Genomic DNA, 26,927 nt, shown 5'->3' with positions numbered 1-26,927 from the left:
CCAGTGGCTAGGACTCCTTGCTTCCACTGCAGGGGGCACGGGTTCGATCCCTGGTCGGGGAACTAAGATCCCAAAAGCCTCACAGTGTGGCATAAATAAATAAGTAAAAATGTCCTCTGGCTACTTTATTTATTTGTAAATAAATAAAAAGTGAATATTAAAAAACAACTGCTGTATAAAAAATACATTTTAGTTCACCCAGTGTATCCAAAAAGTATCATTGCATCACGTGATCAGTATAAGAAACCATTAACCAGACATTTTTGTACAAACTCTTTGAAATCAGTCATGCGTCTTACCCTTGGGGACCAGCCCTATCTCAAGGGCTCCCTAGCCATAGCCCCACTCCAGGGGACTCTTTCCCAGGACAGATGTTATTCCCCACCAGCCAGCAGAGGTCCTGGGGTCTGGGTAGAGCTCGGGGTTCCTCTGCATTGTGGCGGGCCCCGGGGGTCTGGGACAAGCTGCCCGCTGTGCCTGCTAGCAGGGCCTGACCTCACGTGGACTTCCTTCTGGGCCACAGGTCTTCCCTGGGGGCCGGGTCCTCACGCTGGCCAGTGCCCGGGCTTCCGACTCCGGCAGCTACTCCTGCGTCGCCGTGAATGCGGTGGGCGAGGACCGCCGGGACATCATCCTGCATGTCCACGGTGAGTGTCAGGCCCTGGACTTTGCCGGGTGCAGGCCGGCGGCTCAAGAAGGTGGGGCTGGGGCATCCCCGGGGGTTGGATGTGGGAGGTCTGGCCTGGGACTGTGTCTGCCTTCATGTAGGGGTCAGTTGGACCCCCAGAGCCCTCTCCTAGAGTGTGAACTCCCCTGTTGTGGACAGGTGGGCGGGTGGGCCCTTTCCTCAGTGGTAACATCTGGAACAACTAAAGCACAAAATCATATTCAGACTACTGATGTTGCCATAATGCCCATCCTATTCAGGTTTGGGGGGCCTCCTCTAAAGGTCATCAAGGGGACGAGAGGGCTGCAGCTCAGGGGGTGGGCCCTCATCTTGATGGTGGCTTCCCATCCCTGGTGGTTGCTCCTGGCTGCTGAGACAGCCCCTGCCCCGCCCCCTCCCGCAGTGCCCCCAAGCATCCTTGGAGAAGAGCTGAATGTGTCCGTCGTGGCCAACGAGTCAGTGGCCCTGGAGTGCCAGAGCCACGCTGTGCCCCCTCCCGTGCTGAGCTGGCGGAAGGACGGCCACCCCCTGGAGCCCCGGCCTGGCATCCGCCTCTCCGCAGACAAGGCCTTGCTGGAGGTGTGCGGCCTCCCAGGCCACCAAGGGGGCCCCCACTGTGAGCAGAGCTGAGCCCTGAACGGGGCGGGCTGAGGTGCCCCCGTGAGCATCAGTTCAGCTCACTGTGACCTGCAGGCCCCTCCAGTCCCAGGACCCATCAGAGCTGCTTCCAGCCAAACAGGGATGGAGAGCGAAGCCCCAGGACTGAGCCCTTAGTGGCGGGGTGGGGGGGCACTTTCCTCAGGACCCCCCTGAGTTTTTCACTCCTTGTTCGAAAGCCTCCTTGCCTTTGGGCATTTAAGGCCCTTCATCTGACCCGGCAAGGCAGGGATTAATTAGGGTCAGGGACTCTGGAGTCACAGCCTGGATTTAAAGTTTAGCTCCACCTCCTCCGGACTACTGCGCCGTTGGGTGGTCGTGTTCTGACCACCCTGGCCTCTGCTCTCTCACCTGTGAGCACCTGTTGCCTTTCTTCTGGGGTGCCTGGGAGAGTCCTAGAGAATGCCTGTGAGGCCCCACCTGCCCCAGGGCACAGCCCGTCCATGTCAGCTGCGGGAGGGACGTACCTCTCCAAGGCGCGGGGAGAACCCTCCACTCCAGCCTGTTCCTCTCTCTCCCACCCCTCTACATCTTGTGATGTGATCATCCCCAACTCTGAGCCCCTTTCTTTGGTTTCCTCTGCCTGGAATACCGCTCCCTCCTTCCCTTCATTCTGCAAAGCCACAGCCTAGCTCCCTCACCCCCCTAGGTCAGGATCTGACCCCTGAGGACAGGGTCCCCTCCGCCTCCTCCTTGGAACAGGACTGGGCTGTGGATGTGAAGTGGGGTGAGGCTGGCAGGGCCACCATTTGTGCCCGGTCCATGTCAGGCCACCAAGGCCCTGGCTTCCAGAAACTTCCTGGTACAAGAGGCGCAGCAGGTGCTACCACTGCTCCGTGGTTCCGGGTGGGAGGGGGGACTCAGCAACGTAAAGTGACATGCCCAAGGTCACACAGTCTGTCCGGGCGTAATCCCATCTGTGCCGCCCCCGCTGATGGGTTGTTTTTGCTCTCGGCCAGGTGGACAGAGCCGGGGTGGTGGACGCAGGCCGCTATACCTGCGAGGCGCGGAATCAGGCAGGCTGCTCGGAGAAACACTACAACCTAAATGTCTGGGGTGAGGTTCTCCTGGGCTGGGCTGGGGTCCCTCCCCCTGCCCCTGTGAGGGCTGGCTCTCAAGCCCTGGGGTTGGGGCTGCCTTGAGTGGGCTCTAGGATACAGCCCTCCTCCACCCCACCCTCTCCCCCACGGGGTCCCTTTCTTATCCCAGCCCACAACTTCCTGCCCACCTCACCTCCTCTCTTTCACTCAGTCCCTCCAGTGTTCCCCTCACCAGAGCCTCGCACCCTGACTGTGACCGAGGGGCACCCCACCAGGCTGTCCTGCGAATGTTGGGGTGTCCCCTTCCCCAAGATCTCCTGGAGGAAGGACGGTAGGATGGCTGACCTCGCCCAGCCCTACCCTCATTGCCCCACCCAAGGAGGCTGCTCCCTGCCCTCGCTGGGTGCTTCTATTCTAGCTGAGTTGGAGGTGGGTGGTCTTACAGCCCTAGGGGGTGTGGGTGCTGGTTACAGAAGGCCCTGCAGCCCCTCCTCAGCCAATGAGAGCTGGATTGATCCTCAGGCCTCACTTCAGATGTCTCTTCTTCCAGGAAGCCCTCCCTGACCTCCACCCCAGTCTAGGCCTCCTTGATGCCACCCCTGTATGTTAGCTCATCATATTACCCACCTTAGTCCTTCAATGTCTGCTCCTCTGTGAGCCCGTGAGCCCTGGGAGGCACTGTCTGGGAATTCAGCAGTGGCTAAGACAGTGCCCGGTACAAAACAGGTGCTCAATAAATATTTGGAATTCATTCATTTAACCAGTATTTGTTGAGAGCCTCTCGTGCCAGGCCCCATTCTAGGTGCTGGACGTATGGCAGTGGATTGAGGCAGTCAGATAATAAATGAGAAGTTAGTATAGGCCTACCTCTTTATTGTACTTTGCTTTACAGAGTTTCGCAGATGTCATGTTTTTTATAAATTGAAGGTTTATGGCAACCCTGCCTCCAGCAAGTCTATCGGTACCATTTTCCCAACATTTTCCAGCATTTGCTCACTTTGGGTCTCTGTCACATTTTGATAATTCTCCCAATATTTATAACTTTTTCATTATTATAATTATGTTTGTTATGGTGGTCTGTGATCAGTGATCTTTGATATTACTATTGAAAAAAGAGTATGGCTTGCTGAAGGCTCAGATGCATTTTAAAGTATTTTTCATTAAGTTATGTACGTTGTGTTTTTAAACATAATAATGCACACTTAATAGACCAAACGTGATTTTTATATGCACTGGGAAACCAAAAAGTCACGTGACTCGCTTTATTTCGATATATGCCTTTTGCATTTGTCTGGAACTGAACCTATGATGTCTCTGAGGTATGCCTGTAAATGACTTAATACCTGACATGATAAGTGCTATGGAGAGAAATAAAAGCCAGGAAAGGGGAGAAGTCGTGATGGGGGAGGGAGGTGGGATTTGCAATTTTAAGTTGGGTGGCCAGGGACATTTGACCAAGCAGATGTGGAGAAGGTGAGGGATGGGCATGAGGATATTGTAGGGAAAAGCATTCCAGGCAGAGGTGATGGCAGGTGCACAGGCCCTGGGGCAGGGATGAACCAAGCATGTTTGAAGAACAGCAAAGAGGCCAGTGGGGCTGGAGCAGATTCAGCAAGGGGACGGTACCAGGCGATGGTCACCTGTGCGATGGGGGTGGATCAAAGGCTGTAAGGATCTCAACTTTAACCTTGAGTGACATGGGGCTTCTGGAGGGGTCTGGTTTGTACCCTAGATGGTTCCTACCAGCATGATGAGAATAGAGCATTGGGAGCAAGGGTGGGAGCAGAGTGGCCAGTGAGGGGGCTCCTGCAGGGACTCTGGGCAAGAGATGCTGGCACTTGGACTAGGTGTGTATCCATGAGGTGTTGGGATGGGGCCATAGTCTCGATGCATTTCAAAGGTGGTGCTGGCCGGATTTTCTGACAGCTGGGATAGGGGGCTAAGAAGAAGGAGGGGTCGGGGATGACTTTTGGCCTGGTAGTCAGGAGAGTGATTCTGCCATCACCCAGATGGAGAGGCTGCAAGGGCAGGTCTGGGAAGAGAGGTCTGGACTAAGAATAAATCCCAAAGTGACAAGACAAGTCGAGATCACCAGGGGAGAGAGCGTGGACAGAGAATAGAATGTAAGAGCAAGGGAGAACGTCATGTGGCCACCTAGTCTCCTCCCCCTGCCGGAACACATGCTGATGGATGGCCAGAGCCCAGAGAGCTGCTCTGCTGTGAACAGGTGCAGGATGTTGGAAGTTAGTGTTTAATCCAGTGCCCCTTGGTTTACAAAATCCTTCCCTGCATCGGGGTCTCCTTGCTGCCAGGTGTGCCAGCTACTTGGTCTCCCTCCCCCATCTGTGTAGCTAGATGGATGGGTCATTCATTCGATAGCCTTCACTGAGCGCTATTATATGCCAGGCCCCAGAGAACCTCTAAGGATCCCAGGGGGAAAGTGAGGCAGGGTCTGCCATCCAGGACAGCCCACGCCAGGGCAGGATTCGGACGTGCCACCTGCAGGCTTATCTGTGTTGGGGAGAGGCTCAGTGTTATGGGAGCTCAGAGTGGGTTCCGGGATCAGATTTGGTGCTCAAGGAAGGCTTCCTGGTGGAGGTGACATCTAAGTGGGCACCTGACGCATGAGCAGGAGCTGGCCAGGATGGATGAGAGGACAAGTGTTCGAGGTGGAAGGACCAAGGACCAGGGGCTTCTTTCTCATGCATCCAGGTCAGCCTCTGCCCATGGACGGGGCCGGCCTTGGGCAGGTGTCAGCTGTGGGGCGGCTGCTGTATCTAGCACAGGCCCAGCCGGCCCAGGAGGGAACGTACACCTGTGAGTGCAGCAACGTGGCCGGAAATAGCAGCCAGGACCAGCAGCTGGAGGTGCTTGGTGAGTCAGGCTGGGATGACCTGAACCAGGCGGAAGGGGCCAGATGGGGCCCAAAGGGCGGGCAGCCAGGTGCCCTGGCAGGGCAGACCTCACCCCAAAACCCAAGCAAAGACAAAACAGGGCTGATGAGAGCACTGTCCTGTTACCCCTTAGCTCTCTGGCCTTTCAACTGCCCCCTACCCCCAGCCAGCTTCTTACAGCTCCTGACCTCAGTGTGAGAGAGGGGGCAGCGTGATCCCAAGAAGCCCCCAATGGTCCAGAGGGGGAAAAAAACACAGCTTGGAACAGTTGGAAACTAAAGAAATGTAAAATTGATATGAAGTTCCTATATGTGATGGAAACGTAAGTCTCCATCTACTTGTCCTGCTGGGATGAAATTAAATATCTCAACCTTGTAAAAATCATTCTAGAAAATAAAACGAGAAAAATGCTGTTCAGCGTCTTGGGGAGAACCCCACCTGTGGAATAATCCCTCACCCTCGGCCAGTCCTAACAGCTGTTTAAGTTCCGGGAAGCCTCTGGTTTCTAAGGAAGAAAACCTCTCACAAATCTTCAGGGCTGTTCTGTGAGCTCGTTATCCGAACGGCAGGCCTTCCTGTGAGTCACAGGGTGTGGCAGAGGGAGCCATGGGGTACTTTTCTGACCCCATTATAGAGATGCAAAGTGGAGGCCCAGAGAGGCGAGGTCACCTGGCTGAGGTCACCTGGCTGAGGTCACCTGGCTAAGGTCACACAGCCAGCGAGGGACATGGAAGAACACAGGCCAAATGGAGGCGAGCCCAGAGCCTGGCATGTGGCGCGTGTTTGGTGCCCGGCGGCCCACCTTCCCTGACGTGCTTTCTCCCCATGCCAGTTCCCCCTCAGATCTCGGGCCCCCGGGAGCCCCACACACAGGTGTCCGTGGTCCAGGACGAGGAGGCCACTCTGGAATGCAACGCCACAGGGAAACCCCCGCCCAGGGTGACGTGGGAGCGGGACGGCGAGCCAGTGGGGGCCGAGCCTGGCCTGCGGCTGCAGAGCCAGGGTCAGAGGCTGCACGTGGAGCGGGCTCGGGCTGTCCACGCCGGGCGCTACAGCTGCATGGCTGAGAACGTGGCCGGGAGGGCCGAGAGGAGGTTTTCGCTCTCTGTGCTGGGTGAGGACCTGCGGCCTGCTGGAGGAGGGCAGGAAGGGGACCAGACTGGAGAAGGCAAGGCTGCTTCCGTCCCCAAGCTGTGCTCCTGGGGCCACCCCCTTGTTCTGCCAGGAGTCGGACCCCTCTGGGTAGGGCTCCTGTTGGAAGAAGCTGCAAGCACTGCTTTCAAAATCAGGATTGGTTCCAAATGGCCCTCGTTTCCCTCCCTCCTGTCTCCCGTGTTTGCGGTTCCCCTCCTCTGTTCCGGGCATTCTTTATCCTGCATGACTCGTATGTGATGGGGGAATTCGGGGGTCCCCGAGAGATCAGGAAGATGCTGGCCACTGTCCTGGGAAGTCAGGGCAGCTTCCTGTAGGAGGTGACCTTTTAGCTGAAATGCAAAGGCTGAGTAGGGGTTCGTCGGGAGCCGGGGTGAGAGGAAGAGTGCCAGGCATAGGGAACAGACTCTGCAGAGGGCTGGGGCACGTTCACGGGGGCTAGAAGAGCCTTGCGATTCCAATCTCTTACTGAGCTCCTACTGCATGCCTCAGGGTGGAGGCAGGGAGTGGAGAGAGACAAGGAGGGAGAGGTGGGCAGGGGTCCTTTAGGGAGGACCCTCTCATGTCCATCGTTGCTGGGATCCCCAGCCTCGCCCACCTATCCCTGCCTGATAGGGTGTGGCTTCCTTTCTGAATGGAACTCTGCTCTGTGGATTTAGGGACCCATCTGGTGTTCCCCTTTGCTCTAACTCCCGTCTAGTTTGCTCAGTCTTTGCTCCGTGCCAGGCTCTGTGCTAAGCGCTCTACACATGTCCTTGTCGAATTCTCCTGGCATTCCAACGAGAGGTCGGGGAAACTGGGGCCCAAGCCTGTTACCAAAGCCCAGCCCGTGGCCATCACTCACGCCCTTCAGTGGGAGCAGCTCTGATCTTGTCGCTTCTGCTCTCAGGCTTCCCTGACTGGGGGGTGGGGGTCCTCGGTGAGGGCATTGGTGGGGAGACAAGCAGGAGCGTACAGCCCCCGTCTGCATCCTGAATGTGGCTTCTTCTCTGTGTCTAGTGCCCCCAGAGCTCATTGGAGACTTGGACCCACTGACCAATGTCACGGCTGCCTTGCACAGCCCCTTGACGCTGCGCTGTCAAGCCACAGGCATCCCACCTCCAGGGGTCCTCTGGTTCCGAGGGGAGGAACCCATCAGCCCTGGGGAGGACACCTACCTCTTGGCAGGTAAGGTGCCAGTCAGGGGAATATCTGGTTATCGGGTCTGGCCCTCTACCTTTGTCCATCACACGCCTGTGACCTCTGATTCTGCACTGCCAGGCTTGGTTGGGATAACCGTTTTAGCTGTTGGTCCCCTGAGAGTGCACCCAAAAACACTGGTCAGGTGAGGTGCTCCAGGGAAAAAAAATCAGATTTAAATAAGTTTGGAAAAGGCTTCCTGTTCTGCTCTCCTGGAGACTCACAGTGACCATCTCTATAGTCAAGGTTCTGATAAGTCCTGCAGAAAAAAATTCTCACGGCACCTATGAAACATAGCGTGGAACGGTAACAAACTTTGGGAAATGCTGATCTAAGCACTTTCTCCTTTGAATATTCATCTTCCTCACAGAGTTGGTTTGTGATGGTTCTTGCTGGAATACAAATGGGGAAACTGAGGCCCAAGAGGCAATATCCCATCAGAATCTTTCAGGGACTTCCAGGCCCCCTGAAGCTCAGCCTCAATGACCCGTCAGTTGTTCCATGAAGCCAAAGCTGGGATGGTAAATAAATTTCCCCTTGTGCACCACTTCTGAGCACTTGGTGGGGGCCGCCAGATTCAGTGTGATGATATGAATTCAGAGACTGCATCTGGGCCCAGCAGAAAGGAGAGTGGCGATCAATTAGTGATGTCTGCCCTGGGTGCAAGAACAGCAGTGATGATGTGTATCTGCCTTCCTTGGGCTGGTCTTAGGAGATCCTTGCATTCCTCTGAGAGGAGCTGGTTCACCTCTGAGAGGTCCTTGGGAGAAGGTGGCCTTTTACCAGGTCCATCAGAGTCGAATGAGGGTTCTGATCGGAGCCAGGACTACATAAACCATTGCTGTCCTTTTAGCCCCAGCCAACCCACAGAAGAGAGGGTAGCCAGGTGACAGATCCTTCTTACTAGAACAGGGTCCTCAAGTTTACCCTGGTGTAGGTCTAATGTCCAGGGGGCTCCATCTATCTGTTTACCCTCCTGGGCCTCAGTTTACCCGTCTGAGGAATGGAACATTGTGGGAGGCAGACACCTATACCTCTAAATATAATGCCTGGCATGCTCCTCTTCCTGGCGGGCAGCCTGGGCTCAGCTTGGGACAGAAGGCTTCTCATAGCTGTGCTTGGAGCCCACTCCCCCCCTCCCCAGGTGGCTGGATGCTGAAGATGACCCGGGCCCAGGAGCGAGACAGAGGCCTCTACTCGTGCCTGGCAAGCAACGAGGCTGGGGAGGTGCGGAGGAACTTCAGCGTGGAGGTCCTGGGTATGTCACCGCCCCATTCTCGTGGGCACCCACCAATCCTTTCCCTTCGGCCTGGGAGCTTCTGGAGGTGGGGTCTGGCACCGGCAGGAGGGAGAAGCCAAGCCTTGTTTTCTTTGCCTCATCAGCAGCCTCTTCTCTGAGGCCGCCATAGAACTTTCCAGAAACAGCTGGAACTAACCCCAGATGAAAGGGGGAAAAGATTTTCAATACCACCCAACTGCCTTCCTCTGATCAGGGCCTTCTCCCAGAGGCACTGGTACTTCGCTCGGCCAGCTGCCGAGGGTTAGGGTTGGGGTTTATTAAACTCACAGCCCCATGGAGGCAGGCGTGAGGGGATGGGGAAATGGAAGAGAGGTGCCATGGGCTCTTAGCTTCCTGCTCCGTGGTTGTTCAGCATGGTCAGTTAGTGTCTGTCTTCCCTGCTTCTCCCAGTTCCTCCCAGTATCGAGAACGAGGACCTGGAGGAGGCAATCAAGGTTCCCGAGGGGCAGACGGCTCACCTGACGTGCAATGTCACGGGTAAGGGACACATGCAGTGAACTGGAAGAAGGGTGAGAGGCAGCTCCGAGAAGGACGGGGACCCCGGAGATCCGGGATGCCTGCCCCCAGCCCTACTGCTCCCCACGGAGGGTCTCTCACCATCTTGGCCTTTGCACTCTCTGTGCCTCTGCCCCAAACACTCTTCCCTACTCATCTGACTACAGAGCTCAGCTTCCAGGACCCTCCACAAGGAGTCCTTGGCTGACCCTTTGGGCCCATGGGCTCCTACAGGTCCCGGTACGCCCCTATCCCAGCACTGACCACACTGGACCATAGTGGCCTTGTGATACCTGGGTACCCCAGCCAAGCTCTGAGCTCCTTAGGGACCAAGGGCTGCCTTGTCACCATGGTTCCCCCAGTGCCCAGCAGAGTAGGCTCCCATTAATGCTTGTGGGCTGGGAGAGATGGATGAATGCATGCATGGATGGATGGATGGATGGATGGATGGAAGGGAAAACTTGCCTTTCTGTCCTGCCTGTCTGTACCAAGCCATTCCTGCCCACAACCTGGGTAAGGAAAAGGCAATCAAACCACATAGGAAAGGGCCCAGGCCAGGCTTGGTGGCTGCTTCTGTGTCTTGCCCTGTTACATGGGCCTCTGGACTAAGGTGGAGAATGGATGTCCCCTGCCCCATCTTGGAGCAGCCTCTGACCTCTTGTTTGAAGCATTTCACTTGCCTCTCCCCTCTGCATACAGGCCACCCACAGCCCAAGGTCACATGGTTCAAAGACGGCAGGCCCCTGGCTGGCAGAGATGCCCACCGCGTCTCTCCAGATGGAGCCCTCCTGCAGGTCCTCCAGGCCAACCTGTCTAGTGCAGGCCACTACTCCTGTATTGCGGCCAACGCCATAGGAGAGAAGACCAAACATTTCCAGCTTAGCGTGCTGGGTAAGTGCTAAGCATCTTCTGGCCGCCATCGGTGCCGGCAGGCTGGTACCAAGGTGACCAGCTCCTTATAGACAGCTTCCCACAAAGCACTTTACTATTTTTTCTTCCACGTCAGCAACAACAATAATAACAGCCCTATTGGCTGAACATCTCCCATGGGCCAGGCATTTGGACAGGCCTGATTAGTTGAATCTTTTCAACAACCCTAGGAGGTGGGAGATGTGCTTGTCCCCATGTCAACAATGAAGCCCTGAGGCTTAGAGAGGTGACAAGACTCCAGGCCCCAGGGTCGGGGCTCACACCCAGGCAGGCAGTCTCCCAAGGGCCGTCAGCATGACCTGTCTCGTTAGGAGAAACAGGGGTCTAGAAGTTGAGAGGAGCACAGATCTGTTTCTTAAAATGCTGTTGGTAAAAGGGAGGGTCCCCAGCGAGAGCTGAAAGAGAAAATTTGGAGACCAATGAAAGCAGAGCTATTCTACCCAGCAGGGAGTAAAACTCCATCCCCACCTCTGCTCAGAGAGTGGTAACAGTTGGAACCACAAACAGAATTGAGAAGGCTCTGGTTAAATGAGTAGATTCTGGATGTTAAGAGACTATTGGGGAAAGTGAGGCACAACTGACCAGCATCCCCTATGGTATTGCTGAGTGATGGAGAGCCTGGGCTCTGGGTCACCCAGGCCTGAGTTCAAGCGTGGCCACATGGTGCGTGCTTCCTCTGAGCTTCAGTTTCCCCTCTGTGCGATGCAAGTAGCAAAAGCACCTAAGCCAAGCACCAGGGTCTGAGGCTTTTCTGGGTCCTTGGGCCCAGGGTGGGGGATCCCCGTTCACGAGCACACTCCCTGCCCCACCGCAGTGGTTCCCACCATCCTGGGAGTGAGCGAGGACAGTGCTGACGAGGAGGTGACCGTGACCATCAACAACCCCGTCTCCCTGATCTGCGAGGCGCTGGCCTTTCCCTCCCCCACCGTCACCTGGATGAAGGATGGGGCCCCGTTTGAGGGCTTGAACAACGTCCAGCTGCTCCCAGGTGATGCCCTCGGGGTGGAGAGGAGGGAGACAGGGGGCAGGTGACGTGTCATCGGGCTGGGTCAGAGGAAGGGAGCCTAAGTGAATGCCTGGGGGTGACCCGCTGCCCCCCGCCCCCCAAGCAGGCACCCATGGGCTGCAGATCCTGAATGCCCAGAAGGAAGACGCGGGCCAGTACACCTGCGTGGTCACCAATGAGCTTGGCGAGGCCATGAAGAACTACCACGTGGAAGTCCTCAGTGAGTCAGGGACCCTCCAGGGCACCAGTCGGGTGCCCTCTGATGGTCACTGGCCAGCCAGGGCCGGCTCAGTCATTTTAGGGCCGAGGACCTAGGAGGAGGGAACCAGTGAGCCAGGACTTGGGCCACGTGGACGCCCAGAGCCACACCAGTCCTGGCTTCCTTCTGCCACTCACACTGTGGTACAACCAGAGACCCCACAACTTGAGACCTGAGAGAGCTCCCAGAGGTCACCCCAGGAATCCCCCCACCTCAGACCTGACCTGTCCTGTAACCATCTCTCCCCAGGAGCGGGTGGGTTTCCAGAGTCCCTCCACTCTCAGAGAGCCAACACCCCCTTTCTGGGACAGACCCGGGGCCAGGGGGAGCGCAGGGTCTCAGCACCTCTTCTGCGGGCCTGCTCCTCAGACTGCTTTGTGGTTTTCAGTTCCCCCTTCCATCTCCAAAGATGACCCCTCCGGGGAGGTCGTCGTGAAGGAAGTGAAGTCCAAGGTCAATAGTACCTTGACCCTGGAGTGCGAGTGCTGGGCCACGCCCCCACCCACCATCAGCTGGTACAAAGACGGACGGGTGAGCCCGGGACACCCTGGCGGCCTCAGGCTCTCAGTCTGGTCCCCCTCGTCTGCTTGGAAGCTTCCAGAAAAGGCAGTCAAGGCATCAGGCCCCAGAGCTGGCCTGGGCCCCACCCCACCCTTTGTATTTTAATAAGAAATTCAATTCTTTATAGGAAACAAGTCTCACGAACATTAAACCCTATATTCACCCCCTGAATTCTCTTCTAATTTTTAAGTTGTATGGATTTGGTGTTACAAAATTGTCGGGGTGTTCTTATCGCTTTATGTTGTATTCCAAAAATTGTGTGAAAATAGAAGTACGTTCGTCCGGGGGCTTTCTGCCCCTCATTTCTGATGTCTGTTTCCCCTCTTTCCACCCTCAGCCTGTGACCCCCAACCAGCGTGTCCACATCCTTGGTGAAGGACAGCTACTCCAGATCCAGCCCACGCAGGTCTCGGATTCTGGGCGATACGTGTGCATGGCCACCAATGTGGTTGGCGAGGATGACCAGGACTTCAACGTGCTCATCCAGGGTGTGTAGGGCCACAGGGAGGGGTGGGGCGTGTGCCAGTAGGACTGGGAGGCCGCATAGCTGGGGTTGGAGAGTGTCAGTGCTTCTGGGGTGGCCTGGTGGGAGGGCTCTGTTCTTATCGCTGCCTGCATGTCTGGCCCCCAAGCCCCTGGCCTGGGCTCTTTCATGAACTGACCTTGTGACAAGGACATCGTTGCCCCCCAGGCCTCGGTTTTACCTTTGTAAAATGTGGGTGATCAAATCAGGTGACCTTGAGGGCCTGCCCAGTTCAAAAAGCCGGTGATGAGGGGCCTCTGTGCTCCAAGGCATACACTCTGGCTAACGCTTAGAATCTGGCATTCTTCTCTGAGAAGTATCAGCGTGTCACAAGACTGAGTCCACTAGACACGAGCTCCAGAGAGAGGAAACTTATCCTAGTGCCCAGCATAGTAGTTGCTCAGTAAACACTGGTTGAAGCAGTGAGTGAATTTAAAAACTGCCTTGGGGCTTCCCTCGTGGCGCAGGGGTTGAGAGTCCGCCTGCCGATTCAGGGGATGCGGGTTCGTGCCCCGGTCCGGGAAGATCCCACATGCCACGGAGCGGCTGGGCCCGTGAGCCATGGCCGCTGAGCCTGCGCGTCCGGAGCCTGTGCTCCGCAACGGGAGAGGCCACAACAGTGAGAGGCCCTCATACCGCAAAACAAACAAACAAACAAACAAACAAACAACAACAACAAAAAACTGCCTTGACTGAAGGATTTGGCTCAAACGGTGGGAATTTCTGTGCCTGGGGGGGCGCTGGGACGGGAATCTCTTTGAGCGGTTCATCCCCGTCCCTCAGCTGTGGGTCCTAATGGCTTTGTCCCTCACTCCCCAGTACCCCCCATGTTCCAGAAGGTGGGAGATGCCGGTGCAGCCTTTGAGACCCTGTCCCGGGAGGAAGAGGCCCGGGGTGGGGTGACGGAATACCGGGAGATCGTGGAGAACAACCCCGCCTACCTGTACTGTGACACCAACGCGGTCCCACCCCCGGAGCTCACCTGGTACAGGGAAGACCAGCCCCTCTCGGCCACAGATGGGGTGTCTGTTCTGCAAGGTAGGCCAGGGCTGCAGAGAGAAGCAGGGCATTTGCAGGCAGGCACCAGGGTCACACCCACATCAGAGCTGGTCTCTGCCTTTCTGTAAGTCCTTGAGCTCTCCTGTGTGCTGCTTGCTGTGTGACCCCGGGCAGGGCACGTGACCACTCTGGACCTTAGCTGCCTTTTGTAAACCGGGGCTAGAAGTTCTTTACCGGTTTGAAGGCTAGAATGGGGTCCCTTTCTGCCTCTGGTTTTTAGAACAGAGGTTCTCATCTCGGCCGTGCCCACCTCTGGGCTTCAACATCTGTAATGTCCTGGCCCCTTTCTCTGGAGGTGTGGCTGGTTCCTTTATTAAGACCTTGTGACCCCAAATGCTGAAGAATCTCTCCCTGGGCTCTGATGACCACCCAGTGTCCAAGCTCATGGCTTATGTGACCTTTTAAATTTCTTCTTACAACTTTAAATATTTCTTTAAGGTTATTTAATTTTTGCGAACAACTGCTTTATTTCAGAATAGTTTTTTGTGGATGACTTTGAATTAAAAGGCTCCGGGGATGGGACTTAGAAATGCCTGGCTTCCCTAGGGTGGCCCACAACTGGGAGGTATTCGAGACACAGAGCCCGGATGGGGTCCTGCCGGGTCCTGCCTGGTCCTGCCAGCAGAGGGGGATGACGTGGGCTGCAGGATGAACAGGGTCATTCCAGGGTTTGTACTTTGGTACTTGCAGAAGAAGGTTGCCCCTTGCAGATCTGGGAGAGGCAGTGCTTACGGAAAGCTCGATTGACCTTTAACCTGGCACTGCCCTCTGACCTAGGGATGCAGTGAGCTCAGTCACGTGCTGATTGGCCTCTGACCCTGGCCACTGACCCCTAATCCTGGGTACACAGTGGTCACAGTCACAGCTGACTTTAATTCTGGCCCTGATCGCAGATTAACCTCATGTATCGAGTGACCCCTCCCCCAGCTATGGCCACTGCCTCCCCAAATCCCGGGTACTGTCTCCTGGCTCCGCGCATAATGAGCCCCTGGTTCTAACCCTGCTCACAGCCCACCACATTCTGCGTCAGAGATCCCCCAACCCAGAGTCCTGAGCACATAGCGACCCTAGCCCAGCTTCCACCAGAGACCAGCTCTAGTTCCACAGATGCCAGGCTCTGGCCCTGGCTGGCTCTTGTACACAGAGGGTCCCAGGTGATGCCCCCCAATTGCCCCCACGCCCAACCACCGCCGCCTCCTGAGAGCCTCTGCCGACATTTGCCAAGCTCTCTGCCCCTTCCCTCTGCCTTCAGTGAGGAGCTGGGCTCAGCACTGCTGGGCACTCTTTTTTGGGAGCCTCAGTTTTTCCATCTGTAAGATGGGAGTAGTAACAGCACACGGAGTCAGAGGCCAGGGAAATGCGCAGCCCAGGGCCTGGCACAGAGTAAACCGCTACTGCGCTTTATTTGATCCCCTTGGCCCGTGACCTGAGCAGAACAGGCGATTCTCTGCGTTTCACAGATGAGGCGGGGGAGCGGAAGTGGCCGGGGGGGAAGTGATGTGTCCCAGGTCCCCTCCAGGGAGAAGAGCGGGTTTCCTTGCCCTGGCTCAGGCCTCTGTCCCCACGTCCCCGCAGGAGGCCGGGTCCTGCAGATCCCCCTGGTACGTGCGGAAGATGCCGGGAGGTACTCTTGCAAGGCCTCCAACGAGGTGGGCGCGGACTGGCTGCACTACGAGCTGCTGGTGTTGAGTGAGTGGCTCGGCCTGGGGGCGGGCGGGCACGGCGTGGTCTCATGTCTACAGGTCCCATGAGGGGCCCCCTCCCGAAGGGGGTCCGAGTAGAGAGCACGTTCAGTCCTATTGTACTCAGAGGTTGGTGTGGTAGGGGTTACGAGCTTGGGCTCTAAAACCAGACAGGACTGGATTCAAATTGCCAAGTGAGCGGCTTCCCAGCTGTGTGACCTTGAGCGAATCACAGCCCTCTCTGTGCCCCAGATTCCTTAGCTGCGGCAGGGCCTGGGAGCGCTTGGCGGGCAGGGTTCGAGGAGCCCCAGCCAGTGCCCGGCACCAAGTGGCGTTCTTGCCTCAACGCCCGCCCCACCAGGGACCTTTCCCAGGGAGGCTGCCCACTCTTCACCCTCTTCTCCCCCCCACCCAGCCCCACCTGTGATCCTGGGTGCCACAGAGGAGCTGGTGGAGGAGGTGACTGTCAACGCCAGCAGCACCACCAGCCTGCAGTGCCCGGCCCTGGGCAACCCTGTGCCCACCATCTCGTGGCTCCAGAACGGGCTGCCTTTCTCCCCAAGCCCGTGGCTGCAGGTCCTGGAGGACGGGCAAGTGTTGCAGGTCAGGGCGACCCCCTGCTCGGGCTGAAGGCAGCGGCTGCTGTGACTCAGTGCTGCTTGTCTGAGGACCGATGAGCTGACCACTCTCTGTGCCAAATGGGGCTCTTTGCCTGAAACCACGTTGGAGCCCCTGGGATTTAATTCAGCCCACCAGATAATCGTATGTGAGCAACCTTGCTGGGCTACGCATGGCACCTGGAAAGGACGCACAGGCGTGCCTCACTTGGAGCCCAGCACAGCACAGGGCAGCCTTCCTCGGGAATGCCATTGGATGCTTACAGAGCTGTGCCCAGCACCTGGGACCTCAGGCAGCTCCTCGGCCACCCAGTGTCCAGACACAGCCCCACGGCACCCCTGGAGTCCAGCACAGCACACAGCACCCTCCTCGGGGCTGGGGGAGGGGACCGTTGTCACCATGTAGTTTGCTACAGGGAATCATCCATCAGCTTCGCATCCCCCCAGATGTCACAGAAAACCCTAGATGGCTGTGGGGTGAGCCCCTAAGCATTGCTCCATGTAGGCAGAGGTGGTCTTCCTGGTCCCTGCCGTGCCTGGAATGGGTGGGAGGAACCCTCACACTAGTTCCCGGTGGGACCCAGAGCCATCCGGCCGGTGGCATGCGCCCACAGGTGTCCACGGCAGAGGTGGCTGACGCTGCCAGCTACATGTGTGTGGCCGAGAACCCGGCGGGCTCCGCGGAGAAGCTCTTCACCCTCAGGGTGCAAGGTGAGCTGGGCTGAGCAGGAAACCTCCTGGGTTCCCCAGCTGAGGAGGGGCTGGTGCTCTGGGTCTGCCCCACGCACTCTGAGGACTCACCGTGCGGGCAGACACAGCGCCTTGGTCCTTCCGGTGTCCTGGGCTCTGGGCCAGTGCCAGCCGTACCCCAGGAGCGCATCTGGGGGACCCTGATCGCTAGATAATTTTAAGCAGCTTTGGAGGCTGCCAGAAGAATGGATCTTCTGAGGCCTTACAGCACCATGATTGCGCATTTACTGTGTACCTGGCGTGGGGCTGAGTACTTTCCCCGGACTCATAGCTGAGAGGTTAGCCCAATTTTAGGGCTGTGGAAACAGACTCAGAGATGTCACCCAGTGGGGGTCTCCCCGCCCTGGAGTCGGCCCTCTCCACCTCTGCATTCTTGTGACACATATACATCTCAGTGGCCATGAGCTCTGCCTCCAGATGTGGGGCAGCTGTGGCCTCAGGGGCGGAGGGATGATGGTGTTACTCAAGGTCTAGGACTCAAACCTGAATTGATATTCTGGCTCTGCCACTGAGTAGCTGAGTGACCTTGGAAAAGTGACTCTCCCTCTCTGATCTCTAAGCCCCCGTGTTCGCATCTGTAAGATGGTTATGACAGATAGGAGCTGCTGCACGGTGAGGTTTGAAGCTCCAGGAGCTAGTGAAGGCCCTGTGTCTCACTCTGTGGCTGTCCGCTCCCTGCTGGTACGCGTTGTCATGTGTCTTTCTTTATCCTGGTGGCCGCGGGGACAGTCCCACCACGAATCGCGGGTCTGAACTTGGAGCAGGTCACCGCCATCCTCAACAGCAGTGTCTCCTTCCCATGCGAGGTCCACGCTCACCCGAGCCCTGAAGTCACGTGGTACAAGGACAGCCGGGCCCTCTCCATGGGAGAAGAAGTCTTCCTCCTGCCTGGTGAGTAAACTGAGGCTGGGGACCCAGCTCTGAGGCTCTGTGGGAAAGCAGAGCTGCCTCCCCAAACCTGGGACGGGACTGGATGTCGGGGAGGGCTTTAGGACTGTGGGTATGGGGGCTGGGGCCTGTTCTCTGGTGCCAGGGGCTATCTCCCCCACCCCTGGCAGGCACCCACACGCTGCAGCTGGCTCGGGCACAGCCCTCGGACTCTGGAATGTACATGTGTGAGGCCCTCAATGCCGCCGGCCGGGACCAAAAGCTGGTGCAACTTAGCGTACTGGGTATGTCCTGCCTGTCCCCCCACCTGCATGGTCCCCTACTCCTTCAGTCAGCCCTCACACCCTCAGACAGCACAGCCAGGAGAGGGACAGCCGGCCCTGGGGGACCCTGGGATGCCCTGTGCCCTCTGCTGCAGTGGTATCTGGGGGGCATGGTGGTTAAGATCCTAGTTTTTAGCGTTTGGACATGCTTGGGTTTGAAACTCAGCTGTGCACTTATTTGCTCTGTGACCTTGGGCAAGTCACTTCCCCTCCCTGAGCCTTGGGTCTCTCATCTGTAAGGTGATGGTCGGTATAAGTGTAAGATGGTGGTATGTGAGCCCTTAGCCCAGTGCCTGGTGCCCCGTGAGCTGTGAAGCTGAGGAGGGGACAGCAGGATAACAGCCAGAGCTGGCCCAGGAAGGGCCCTTCCCAAGCCTGATGGATCACGAAGTTCTCCGCATGGCACCTTTTGGAGGGCTTCTGGTCTTCAGAATCCTCTTGGGGAAAAGCTGGCCCAAGATGTCATGAGCCAGCACTCCCTGGAGGGTTCCTTCAAGCCCTGGGGCAGGTTCATTCATTTGTGCCTGTTCACCTACTGTGCGCCCGGCACCGTGCCAGGTCTTGTGGGCTCACAGCTGGGGTGGGAGCTTCTACACTGGTTTGCTGAAGGGACATGGGCCTGTGGACCCCCATGGAGGGCCCTAACCTAGCTGGGGCCTGCCCTGTGTAGGAAAGCGCCTAGGAGGGTTGTCATAGCATCTCCCCCGACTGGGAGGCTGAACCCAGAGAGGGCAAGAGGCTTTTCCCAGTCACCCAGCAGGCCCTTGGCATGCTGGCCTGGCTTCTCTTCTTCCAGCTCCCTGGGTCTGTGCCATCCCCTGCGGCGGGGTCCACCGCGTGACCTTGTCTCTCCATAGGCTGTTAGCCTGCGGCTGGGGCCAGGGAGGACACGGGGAAGGCCACGACCCTCACTCAGCTCATCTCCTTCCCCAGTTCCCCCAACCTTCAGGCAGGCTTCCAGTGGCCCCCAGGGTGTGGTCCTGGTGAAGGCGGGGGACAAGGCCGTGCTGAGCTGCGAGACAGACTCACTTCCCGAGCCAGCCGTGACCTGGCACAAGGACGGGCAGCCCCTGGTCCTGGCACAGAGGACCCAAGCTCTGCTGGGTGGGCAGAGGCTGGAGATCCAGGACACCCAGGTGAGATGTCTGGTGGTGCGGGCAGCCGTGGGAAGCCCTGGGAATGTCGCCTCCTGGTCCTGGGGAGCCGAGGGTGGGCGTGGGGAGCAGCTGGGTGGCAAGATAGGGGGGCTGCTGCCTCCTTGGCCTGCAGGACCCCAGTCCAAGGTGATTAGCAGCGTCCGGGGTGGGAGACGTGGGAAGAGCACGGGGCCCCAGATCCGGCTCCACACTGACTCACAGAATCACTTGGAGCAGATCCGCCTGCCTGTTGCCCCAGAATCCAGAATCCTTTGCAGGCCCCTCTGGTTGTGACTCCCCGGGAGTCTGTTCCACCTGCCCCTGCCCCTCCCTGGGATGGATTAGACACTCACAAGTGTTCTTTGGATGAACATTTGCTGCTCCTCTGGAAACGCACCCGGGCTCCATCTCCCGACTCAGCGCCATCCCCACAGTGAGGGAACCTTCTCCTCCAGGCTCCACTGACAGACATGCAGCCCCAGGGAAGGGTGGGATCTGGATGCTGTGCACTCACCTTCCATCGGCCCTCCTGCATCTTACGGCTCTTGGGAAAGGCCAGAGGGTCCCATCTCCCCTTTGGCTTCCCAGGCAGGACCAGCATATCTGGGGAGTCCCTGCTGTGGAAGGTTCTGGGACCTGGATGTTTTGGGGGGGCCGTAGGTACCCCCACCGCAGCCGCACACTGTCTTCACGTGTCCTCTCTGTCCCAGGTGTCGGATAAAGGTTTATACAGCTGTAGAGTCAACAACACAGCCGGGGAGGCCGTGCGGACCTTCCTCCTCACGGTCCAGGGTAAGCTGGGCACCAGGCTGCCAGCGTCGCTGCGGTACCCCTAGCAGCACGGGGAGTTGCCAAGGATGGGAAGGGCCATAGCTGGAAAGGGAAGGTGTGGCTGAGTGTTTAGGGCACAAGATCTGGAATTGAAAAGACCAGGATCCGAATAGGACGCTGCCAATGACTTGCTCTGTGGGACTCAGTGGAGTGACTTTACCCCTTTGAGCCTTAGATTTATCTTCAGTGAAAGGAGCTAAAAGTAGTACCTGCCTGTGTGGCACACAGGAAGTGCTCCATCTGTGGTCTGCCATGACTGTGTCTAGAAAGTGCTGGGCACGGGGCCCGGCGTGGAAGCACTGGGACAGGAGCCCTAAGAGATCAGACCCTCGGAGTGCAGGGGCCATGTCACCCCCGCCTGAGCCCTGAGGTGCCTGCCCCAGCAGCCCAAGAATGGAACATAGATGGCATTTCATTGGGTGTAGCTCAAGCTGGGGATGAGGGAGAGCCTGTTGGAGCTGCCTAGGGAAGCAAGGGATGAAGGCTTGGCCAGGTTTTCTCAGGATCAGCTCTTGTGTCGGTTAGGGAATAGACTCAGCTGGGTAACAAAAAGACCCCAAAACACAGTGCATCAAGTAAGAGAGACGTTTACCTCTGTCATCCAAAAGCCCAGAGGTGAGTGTCTAGGCTGGAGGGTAGATCTGTACCTACCAAGCGGTAATTTAGGGACCAGGATCCTTCCATCCTGTTGATCTCCCATCCCCTGGGGGTTGTCCCTGTCCATGTCGCATCCTGTCCCAGCCCACGAAGCAGAAATGAGCAGACGTAGAGGGCAAGCATTTTTATTTTAAGTGGGTGATGCAGAAGTTGCATCTGTCCCCTGTGCTCGTATCCCATGAGTGAGAACTTTGACAGCTGGCCACAGCAGGCTGCAGGGGAGACTGGGAAATGTAGTTTCTACCTGAGTGACCCCGTGCAAGATGGGATGGACAGCTTGGGGGGACACCAGCTGTCTGCCGCACATGCCAAACCCTGTAGCCTCTCCAAAAGGGGGACAGTGGATGGATTCAACCTTGAGCCATATTGAGTGCCAGTGTTGAAAATTATTGACACCAGGTCTGCTGCTCAAAGCTCATAGCTTCTTCTCCTGGTGGCCACCTTAATGAACAGTGGGAAGGGAGGAATGTCTGGTCCTTGAGGGAGAAGGTGTTTCATCCTGAGCACAGCTATCTCTTTTCCACTGGTAGTGGCCACCAGGGATGCATGACTTCATCCTGGCTGAGCAGGGGAGAGTGTTGGGATCAATTAGTGATGTCTGCCCTGGCATAGTCTAAGGTCTGCTGGTGCAATAGCCATATAATTTACCATCCTTGGGCTAAGTGGTCCCCGCCTGGGCTCTGTAGCCAGCTGCTGGTTGTATTTACATTTGCAAATAAAACAACTCATATTATCATCAATGGCAAGGCATAAAATGTCAACTCCTAACCACAGGGAAGGGCTTCTCGGGCATCCCTATCTGCCTGACAGGAAGGAAGTAGGAGGCAGGGTTTTAGGATTCTGGGAATCTGGCTTCTCTCCTGCAGTGCCCCCAACGTTTGAGAACCCCAAGACGGAGACCGTGAGTCAGGTGGCTGGAAGCCCCCTGGTCCTGAGCTGTGACGTGACTGCAGTCCCTGCACCTAGTGTTACTTGGCTGAAAGACAGAATGCCTGTTGGTGAGTGCATTAGTCCTTATCTTTTTGGTGCCAAGTAGTCCTTTATTTAATGAAATGGCAGTGAAAACAGAAGGGGTAGTTGGTTGTTAATGGTTCTTACTTGGCAAAATCAAAAGCTGGCAGTGCCCTGTTGGTCCCATCCCCCCCGATTTGTCTTTCAACCCTGTTGGCCTTGAAATCCCAACACTGAGGACCATTTGAGTGGGGGCTCAGTGGCTTCTTGTGTTTGTATCCAGAGTCAGCTCCCACGGGACAGAAATGCACAGTGGGTGCTGAGGGTCTAGCTGGCCCGACCCTGCGCCTGGCGTTGGCCCCAAAGCTGCTCCTTCTCCAGTAACTCAACTCCATTCGGCCCAGCTGTTGGTCACCCCCATCCAGGCCTTCAACCTTGCCCCGCTCTCTTCCCCTCCCCCGACCCACCCACCCATCGGTCAGTAGACACCTCGTCTTGTCAACGTAAATGCCTCTGGTGCCAGCACTGCTCTCCATCCATAGCCTTTCCCGTTCCAGCCACCACTGTCCACACCCCTGGGTGAGGGCAGCAGCCCCTACACTGGTCTCTCGGGTCTACTCCATGCCTCCAACGCAGGCTCCACCGGGGCAGAAGGGGTCACAAAGTGCAGCTCTGAGTGGGTCAGTTGTCTGTTGAAACTGAAAATCCTTTCGTGCCTGGAGTCCTCAGAACCAGAGCCCAGGAGGCCCTTCGGGGCTGGGGCCAGCCCCCCTCTCCCTGCCCTGCTGCGTGCTCCAGACAGACCCAGCTGCTCTTGACTCCTTGCATATGCCTATGTCTGTCTGTCTGTCTCTGTCTTTCTCTCTCTCAATAACAGCCTTATTGAGATGTAATTCACATACTCTACAATTTACCCAATGAAAGCATCTAAACCAATTCTTTTTTGTATGATCGCAGACCATCCCCACAATCGATTTTGGAACATTTTTTTTCCAACTGTATATTTTCTTTTTTAAAAAATTGAAGTCTAGTTGATTTACAATGTTGTGTTAGTTTTTGGAGTACAGCAAAGTGATTCAGCTTTACATATATACGTTCTTTTTATATTCTTTTCTATAATGGCTTATCATAGGATATTGAACATAGTTCCCTGTGCTCTACAGTAGAACCTTGTTGTATCACCCCAAGGGAAATCCCTTACCCATCGCCTTCACTCCCAGCCGCCCCAGCCTTAGGCAGCCACTAACCTACTTTCTGTCTCTGTAGACTTGCCTGTTCTGGACAATTCATATAACACGTGGAATCATACAACACGTGACCTCTCGTGGCTGGCTTCTTCCACTTAGCATCGTGTCTTCAAGGTTCATGCATGTTGTAGTATGTGTCAGTTCTTCATTCCTTTTTTAAGTTAATTTTTTTCTTTCTTTTTTACGGCTGAACGTCCCACTGTGTGGATAGATCATGTTCCGTTTATCCGTCCACCAGCTGATGGACATTTGTGTTGTTTCCACCTTTTGGCTGTGATGGATAGGGTGCTGTGAACGTTTGTGCACAAGTGTTTGTGTGGCGTTTGCTGCCCTTCCTCTGTGATATGTACCTGGGAGTGGAATTGCTGTGGACCCTGTTCTCTCTCGGCTCCAGCTCTTAGCACGTGCTGTCTCCTCCCTGAAATGCTCATCCCAGGCTCCCCGGACCACCTCCACTTTCACCTGGCTGATTCAGACTCACCTTCAGGTCTCAGCTGAGACTCACCTCCTCCAGAAGCCTGGCCTGGTCTCTCCATGCTCCGTCAGGGTTTCACAGGGCTGGGCACACAGGATTGTACCTGTGTCGCTGTCTCTGATGTATTTTGAACTCCTTGAGGACAGAGACCATGTTTCACTCATCTTTGATTCCCGAGCTCTCTCGCTGTTGGACATGTAGTAGTTGCTCAATACATTTTGTGTTGAAAGACTGGCTGGACAGATGAGGATCTGGGGGAGGGCAGACCAGTCTGGACTGGTGCAGTTAGAGAAGGCTTTGGGGCAGAGGTGCTGCTGGAGAACACGAGGGGTAGGCATTCTAGGCTGGGGGAGGGGTGCAGCTTGAGCAGAGGCCCAGGGGAAGCCCCACACTGGACTCATGTTGGAGTCAGTGAGTGGCTGGTTCACCTTGATCGATGCGGGGAGGGAAAGGTTGGAAGGAGGGTGGGAGATGAGGGCTGATCCTGAGAGTCAACAGGAAGAAGAGCAAGTCCTGAACTCTAAAGGGAGTCGGGGGGGGGGGCACTTCCCTGACTGTCCAGTGGTTAAGACACCGAGCTCCCAATGCAGGAGGCACGGGTTCGATCCCTGGTCGGGGAGCTAGGATCCCGCCTGCCACACGGCATGGCCAGAAAAACAAATAAAAATAAAAAAATAAAGGGAGTGGGGTCCCTTGGGAAGAAATGTCCCCAGTGAGGGAAGTAGGGAGGGTTTGGCTGTAAGGACCAGAGCAATCAAAGGAGTCCAGGCTGGGGAAGTCCATGACGTAAATGGCTAGAGGCCCTGCCCACGTCTGGGCCTCAGTTTCCTTATGAGCATAAGAAAGGGGTGGGTGATTCAAGGGTTCCCAGGGTCTTTCCAGCCTTGAGTGTGGGGGTCAGGCTCCCTCTGAGGGAGTCACAAGACTTCTCTGTCTGGGCCCAGTGGTGGCAGCTGGGGCGGTGGGTCTGAGCAGGTGAAGTCCTGCCACACCCCTCCGTCCCACAGAAAGCAGTGTGGCACGTGGTGTGGTCTCCCGGGGGGGCCGCCTCCAGCTGAGTCACTTGCAGCCAGACCAGGCTGGCACCTACACGTGTGTGGCCGAGAATGCCCAGGCGGAGGCCCGCAAGGACTTCGTGGTGGCCGTGCTGGGTACGTCTGCACTCTGCGCCCACCGTGTCCCACCCCCATGCCAGCCCCAGCCACTGCCCCGGGCCTCACCACACCCATTCTGCCACAGTGGCCCCCCGGATCCGGAGCTCGGGCGCCACGCAGGAGCACAGCATCCTGGAGGGGCAGGGGCTGCAGCTCGACTGCGAGGCTGACGGGCAGCCACCACCCGACGTGGCCTGGCTGAAGGACGGTGGCCCGCTGGGCCAGGGCGCCGGCCCCCACCTCCGGTAAGACCCAGCCTGTGACATCCCCGCCCCAGGAGGCAAGCCTGCAGGCCCTCACGCACCTGCTCCCGGCTCTCCCTCCCTGGGGCAGGTTCTACCTGGAGGGCAGCTCCCTGGTGCTAAAGGGCCTGAGGGCCTCGGACTCGGGGGCCTACACCTGCGTGGCCCACAACGCGGCTGGTGAGGACGCCAGGCTGCACACCGTGAACGTGCTGGGTGAGCAGTTGAGGGGCGAGGAGAGCCAGGCTGCCCCACCGTCCCAGGGCGGCAGCAGCCTGGCTGCCGTGGGGCCTCCACTGGGGCACCTGGAGGGTGGTGCCAGGGCCCGGATACAGGAGCCCTGGTGAAGCCCCAGCCGTGCCCACTCTGTGAGCCAGGCCAGCCTGACCTGTCCGGGCCTCTGCCCCATCCTCAGACTAGGGGCACAACCGCGACAGCCCAGGGGCGCAGTGGGGGAGTCGGGATACAGGAGAGACCCACACCCCCAGGCAGTGGGCTTCATCCTCACCTGGGTTGGGCGCGGGCCTAAGACCCATGTGATGATTGCCACACGATGGCTGCACGTGGCAGAAGTCGAGGTATCGGCGCCACCTCCTGGGACTTCCCTGAGAGGAGCCCACCTCCCCGCCCAGGCCCCCTCACTGCCCCCGTTTTTCCTCTCTGCCCACTCACCAGTGCCTCCCACCATCGAGCAGGGGGCAGAGGGCGCAGGGACCCTGGTGAGCAGGCCTGGGGAGCTGGTGACCATGGCGTGCCCTGTCCGGGGCTCCCCGCGCATCCACGTGAGCTGGCTCAAGGATGGCCTGCCCCTTGCGCTCTCCCAGCGTACCCACCTCCACAGCTCGGGCCGCACCCTCAGGTAAGGGAGTGGCTCCCCTACCCGCCAGCCAGCGGATGGCAGGCCCCAGATACACTCTTTAGGCAGCTTGGGCTTAAAAGCACGTCTGAATGGTTTTTAGACTAAAAGTAACATAAACATACAGAGGTTTTTGATGGGGAGAGTGGGAGGACCCCACCCCCGAAAGGGAACTTCAGAGATGAAAGGGGCCTCTGCCCTCAGGCTTTCACAGCCCAGTGGGGGAGGTACAGATCCGGGTGATGACATCTGGTGGCACCTAACTCAGCCTGGCCCCAGGTAGAAGAAATCTGGGAAGGCTTCCTGGAAGAAAGTGCCTGAGCAAAGTCTTCATGCATTCAGCAGCACTTAACGGAGTGCTTGCTGTTCCAGGTGCAGTTCCAGGTACTGGGATGGAGCAGTGAGCAAGACGAAGCCTTTGCTCCTGCAGCTTTGGGGAGGGAGGGGAATGGAAAATAAACAGATATAAAAGTGACATGTCACAAGGGATATGTGCTCAGAAGAATAAAGTAGGGTGAGGGGATGGGAGGTGGCAGTGGAGGGTGCTGTTTTAGGGTGGCCAGCAGTAGGCAGTCAGATGAGGTGACACTTGAGCAGAGATGGAAGGCGATGAGAAGGGGAGGTGAGTGGATTCCATGGCAGGAAGACTTCCATTCCTTCCAGGCGGGAAGAGCACGTTCGAAGGCCCTGCGGTGGGCGTGTGGCTGTGTGTCCTCGAAGCAGAGTTGGAGGGTCGGTTATGAAGGGGGCAGTCAGGTGACATAGGGCCTCGTAAGTCCTTCAGAAGACTTGGGCTTTCCTACGGAGAGAAGGGAAGCCCTGAGAGGGTTTTCAGCAGAGAAGTCTCATCACGATGTGACTTAAATTTTGTGTATGTGGTAAAATACCCATAATAGAAAATTTACCATTTTAGCCATTTTTAAGTGCACAGTTCAGGGGCATTAAGTACACTCACATTGCTGTGCAACCATCACCCCCATCCGTCTCCAGGACGTTTTCATCTCCCCAAACTGAAACTCTGCCCCATTGAACACTAATTCCCCACCCCTTCCCCAGCCCCTGGCACCCAGCACTATACTTTCTGTCTGTGAACCTGCCTTATTCTGAGTACCTCAGATAAGTGGAATCACGCAATCGTTGTCCTTCTGTGACTGGTTCATTTCACGTAGCATCATGGTTTCATCCATGTTGTAGCGTGTGTCAAATTTTCCATCCTAATTTTTAAGGCTGAATAATATTGCCTGGTATGTGTAGAACACATTATCCATTCACCCATCGATGGACGCTTGGATTGCTTCCACATTTTGGCAGTTGTGAATAAGGCTGCTGTGAACACGGGAGTTGGCTTATCTGTTTGAGCTTCTACTTTCATTTCTTTGGGGTTGTGACTTAGGTT

At 56.8% G+C, this 26,927-nt stretch overlaps 1 protein-coding gene across 1 annotated transcript in view; it reads left to right on the top strand.

Moving 5' to 3' along the window:
• Positions 1-26,927, top strand: part of HMCN2 (hemicentin 2) — a 138,141-nt gene that overhangs the window by 88,714 nt on the left and 22,500 nt on the right. Inside the window, exons 40-67 of the mRNA XM_032635297.1 lie at positions 524-647; positions 1,071-1,246; positions 2,284-2,380; positions 2,576-2,695; positions 5,077-5,238; positions 6,091-6,372; positions 7,410-7,577; positions 8,734-8,847; positions 9,280-9,366; positions 10,084-10,275; positions 11,129-11,302; positions 11,427-11,540; positions 11,968-12,110; positions 12,478-12,628; positions 13,483-13,701; positions 15,298-15,411; positions 15,820-16,007; positions 16,636-16,732; positions 17,501-17,662; positions 17,830-17,943; positions 18,916-19,118; positions 19,829-19,910; positions 21,473-21,604; positions 24,287-24,430; positions 24,519-24,678; positions 24,767-24,891; positions 25,351-25,534; positions 25,904-25,931. Coding sequence (XP_032491188.1) covers positions 524-647; positions 1,071-1,246; positions 2,284-2,380; positions 2,576-2,695; positions 5,077-5,238; positions 6,091-6,372; positions 7,410-7,577; positions 8,734-8,847; positions 9,280-9,366; positions 10,084-10,275; positions 11,129-11,302; positions 11,427-11,540; positions 11,968-12,110; positions 12,478-12,628; positions 13,483-13,701; positions 15,298-15,411; positions 15,820-16,007; positions 16,636-16,732; positions 17,501-17,662; positions 17,830-17,943; positions 18,916-19,118; positions 19,829-19,910; positions 21,473-21,604; positions 24,287-24,430; positions 24,519-24,678; positions 24,767-24,891; positions 25,351-25,534; positions 25,904-25,931 — 4,056 coding nt within the window. The remainder of the gene's footprint in view (positions 1-523; positions 648-1,070; positions 1,247-2,283; positions 2,381-2,575; positions 2,696-5,076; positions 5,239-6,090; positions 6,373-7,409; positions 7,578-8,733; positions 8,848-9,279; positions 9,367-10,083; positions 10,276-11,128; positions 11,303-11,426; positions 11,541-11,967; positions 12,111-12,477; positions 12,629-13,482; positions 13,702-15,297; positions 15,412-15,819; positions 16,008-16,635; positions 16,733-17,500; positions 17,663-17,829; positions 17,944-18,915; positions 19,119-19,828; positions 19,911-21,472; positions 21,605-24,286; positions 24,431-24,518; positions 24,679-24,766; positions 24,892-25,350; positions 25,535-25,903; positions 25,932-26,927) is intronic.

This window comes from Phocoena sinus, chromosome 6, assembly GCF_008692025.1.
Source record: "Phocoena sinus isolate mPhoSin1 chromosome 6, mPhoSin1.pri, whole genome shotgun sequence".
NCBI lineage: Eukaryota > Metazoa > Chordata > Mammalia > Artiodactyla > Phocoenidae > Phocoena > Phocoena sinus.
Note: the sequence above shows the minus strand (reverse complement) of the source record. Positions and strands in the feature narration are given on the sequence as shown.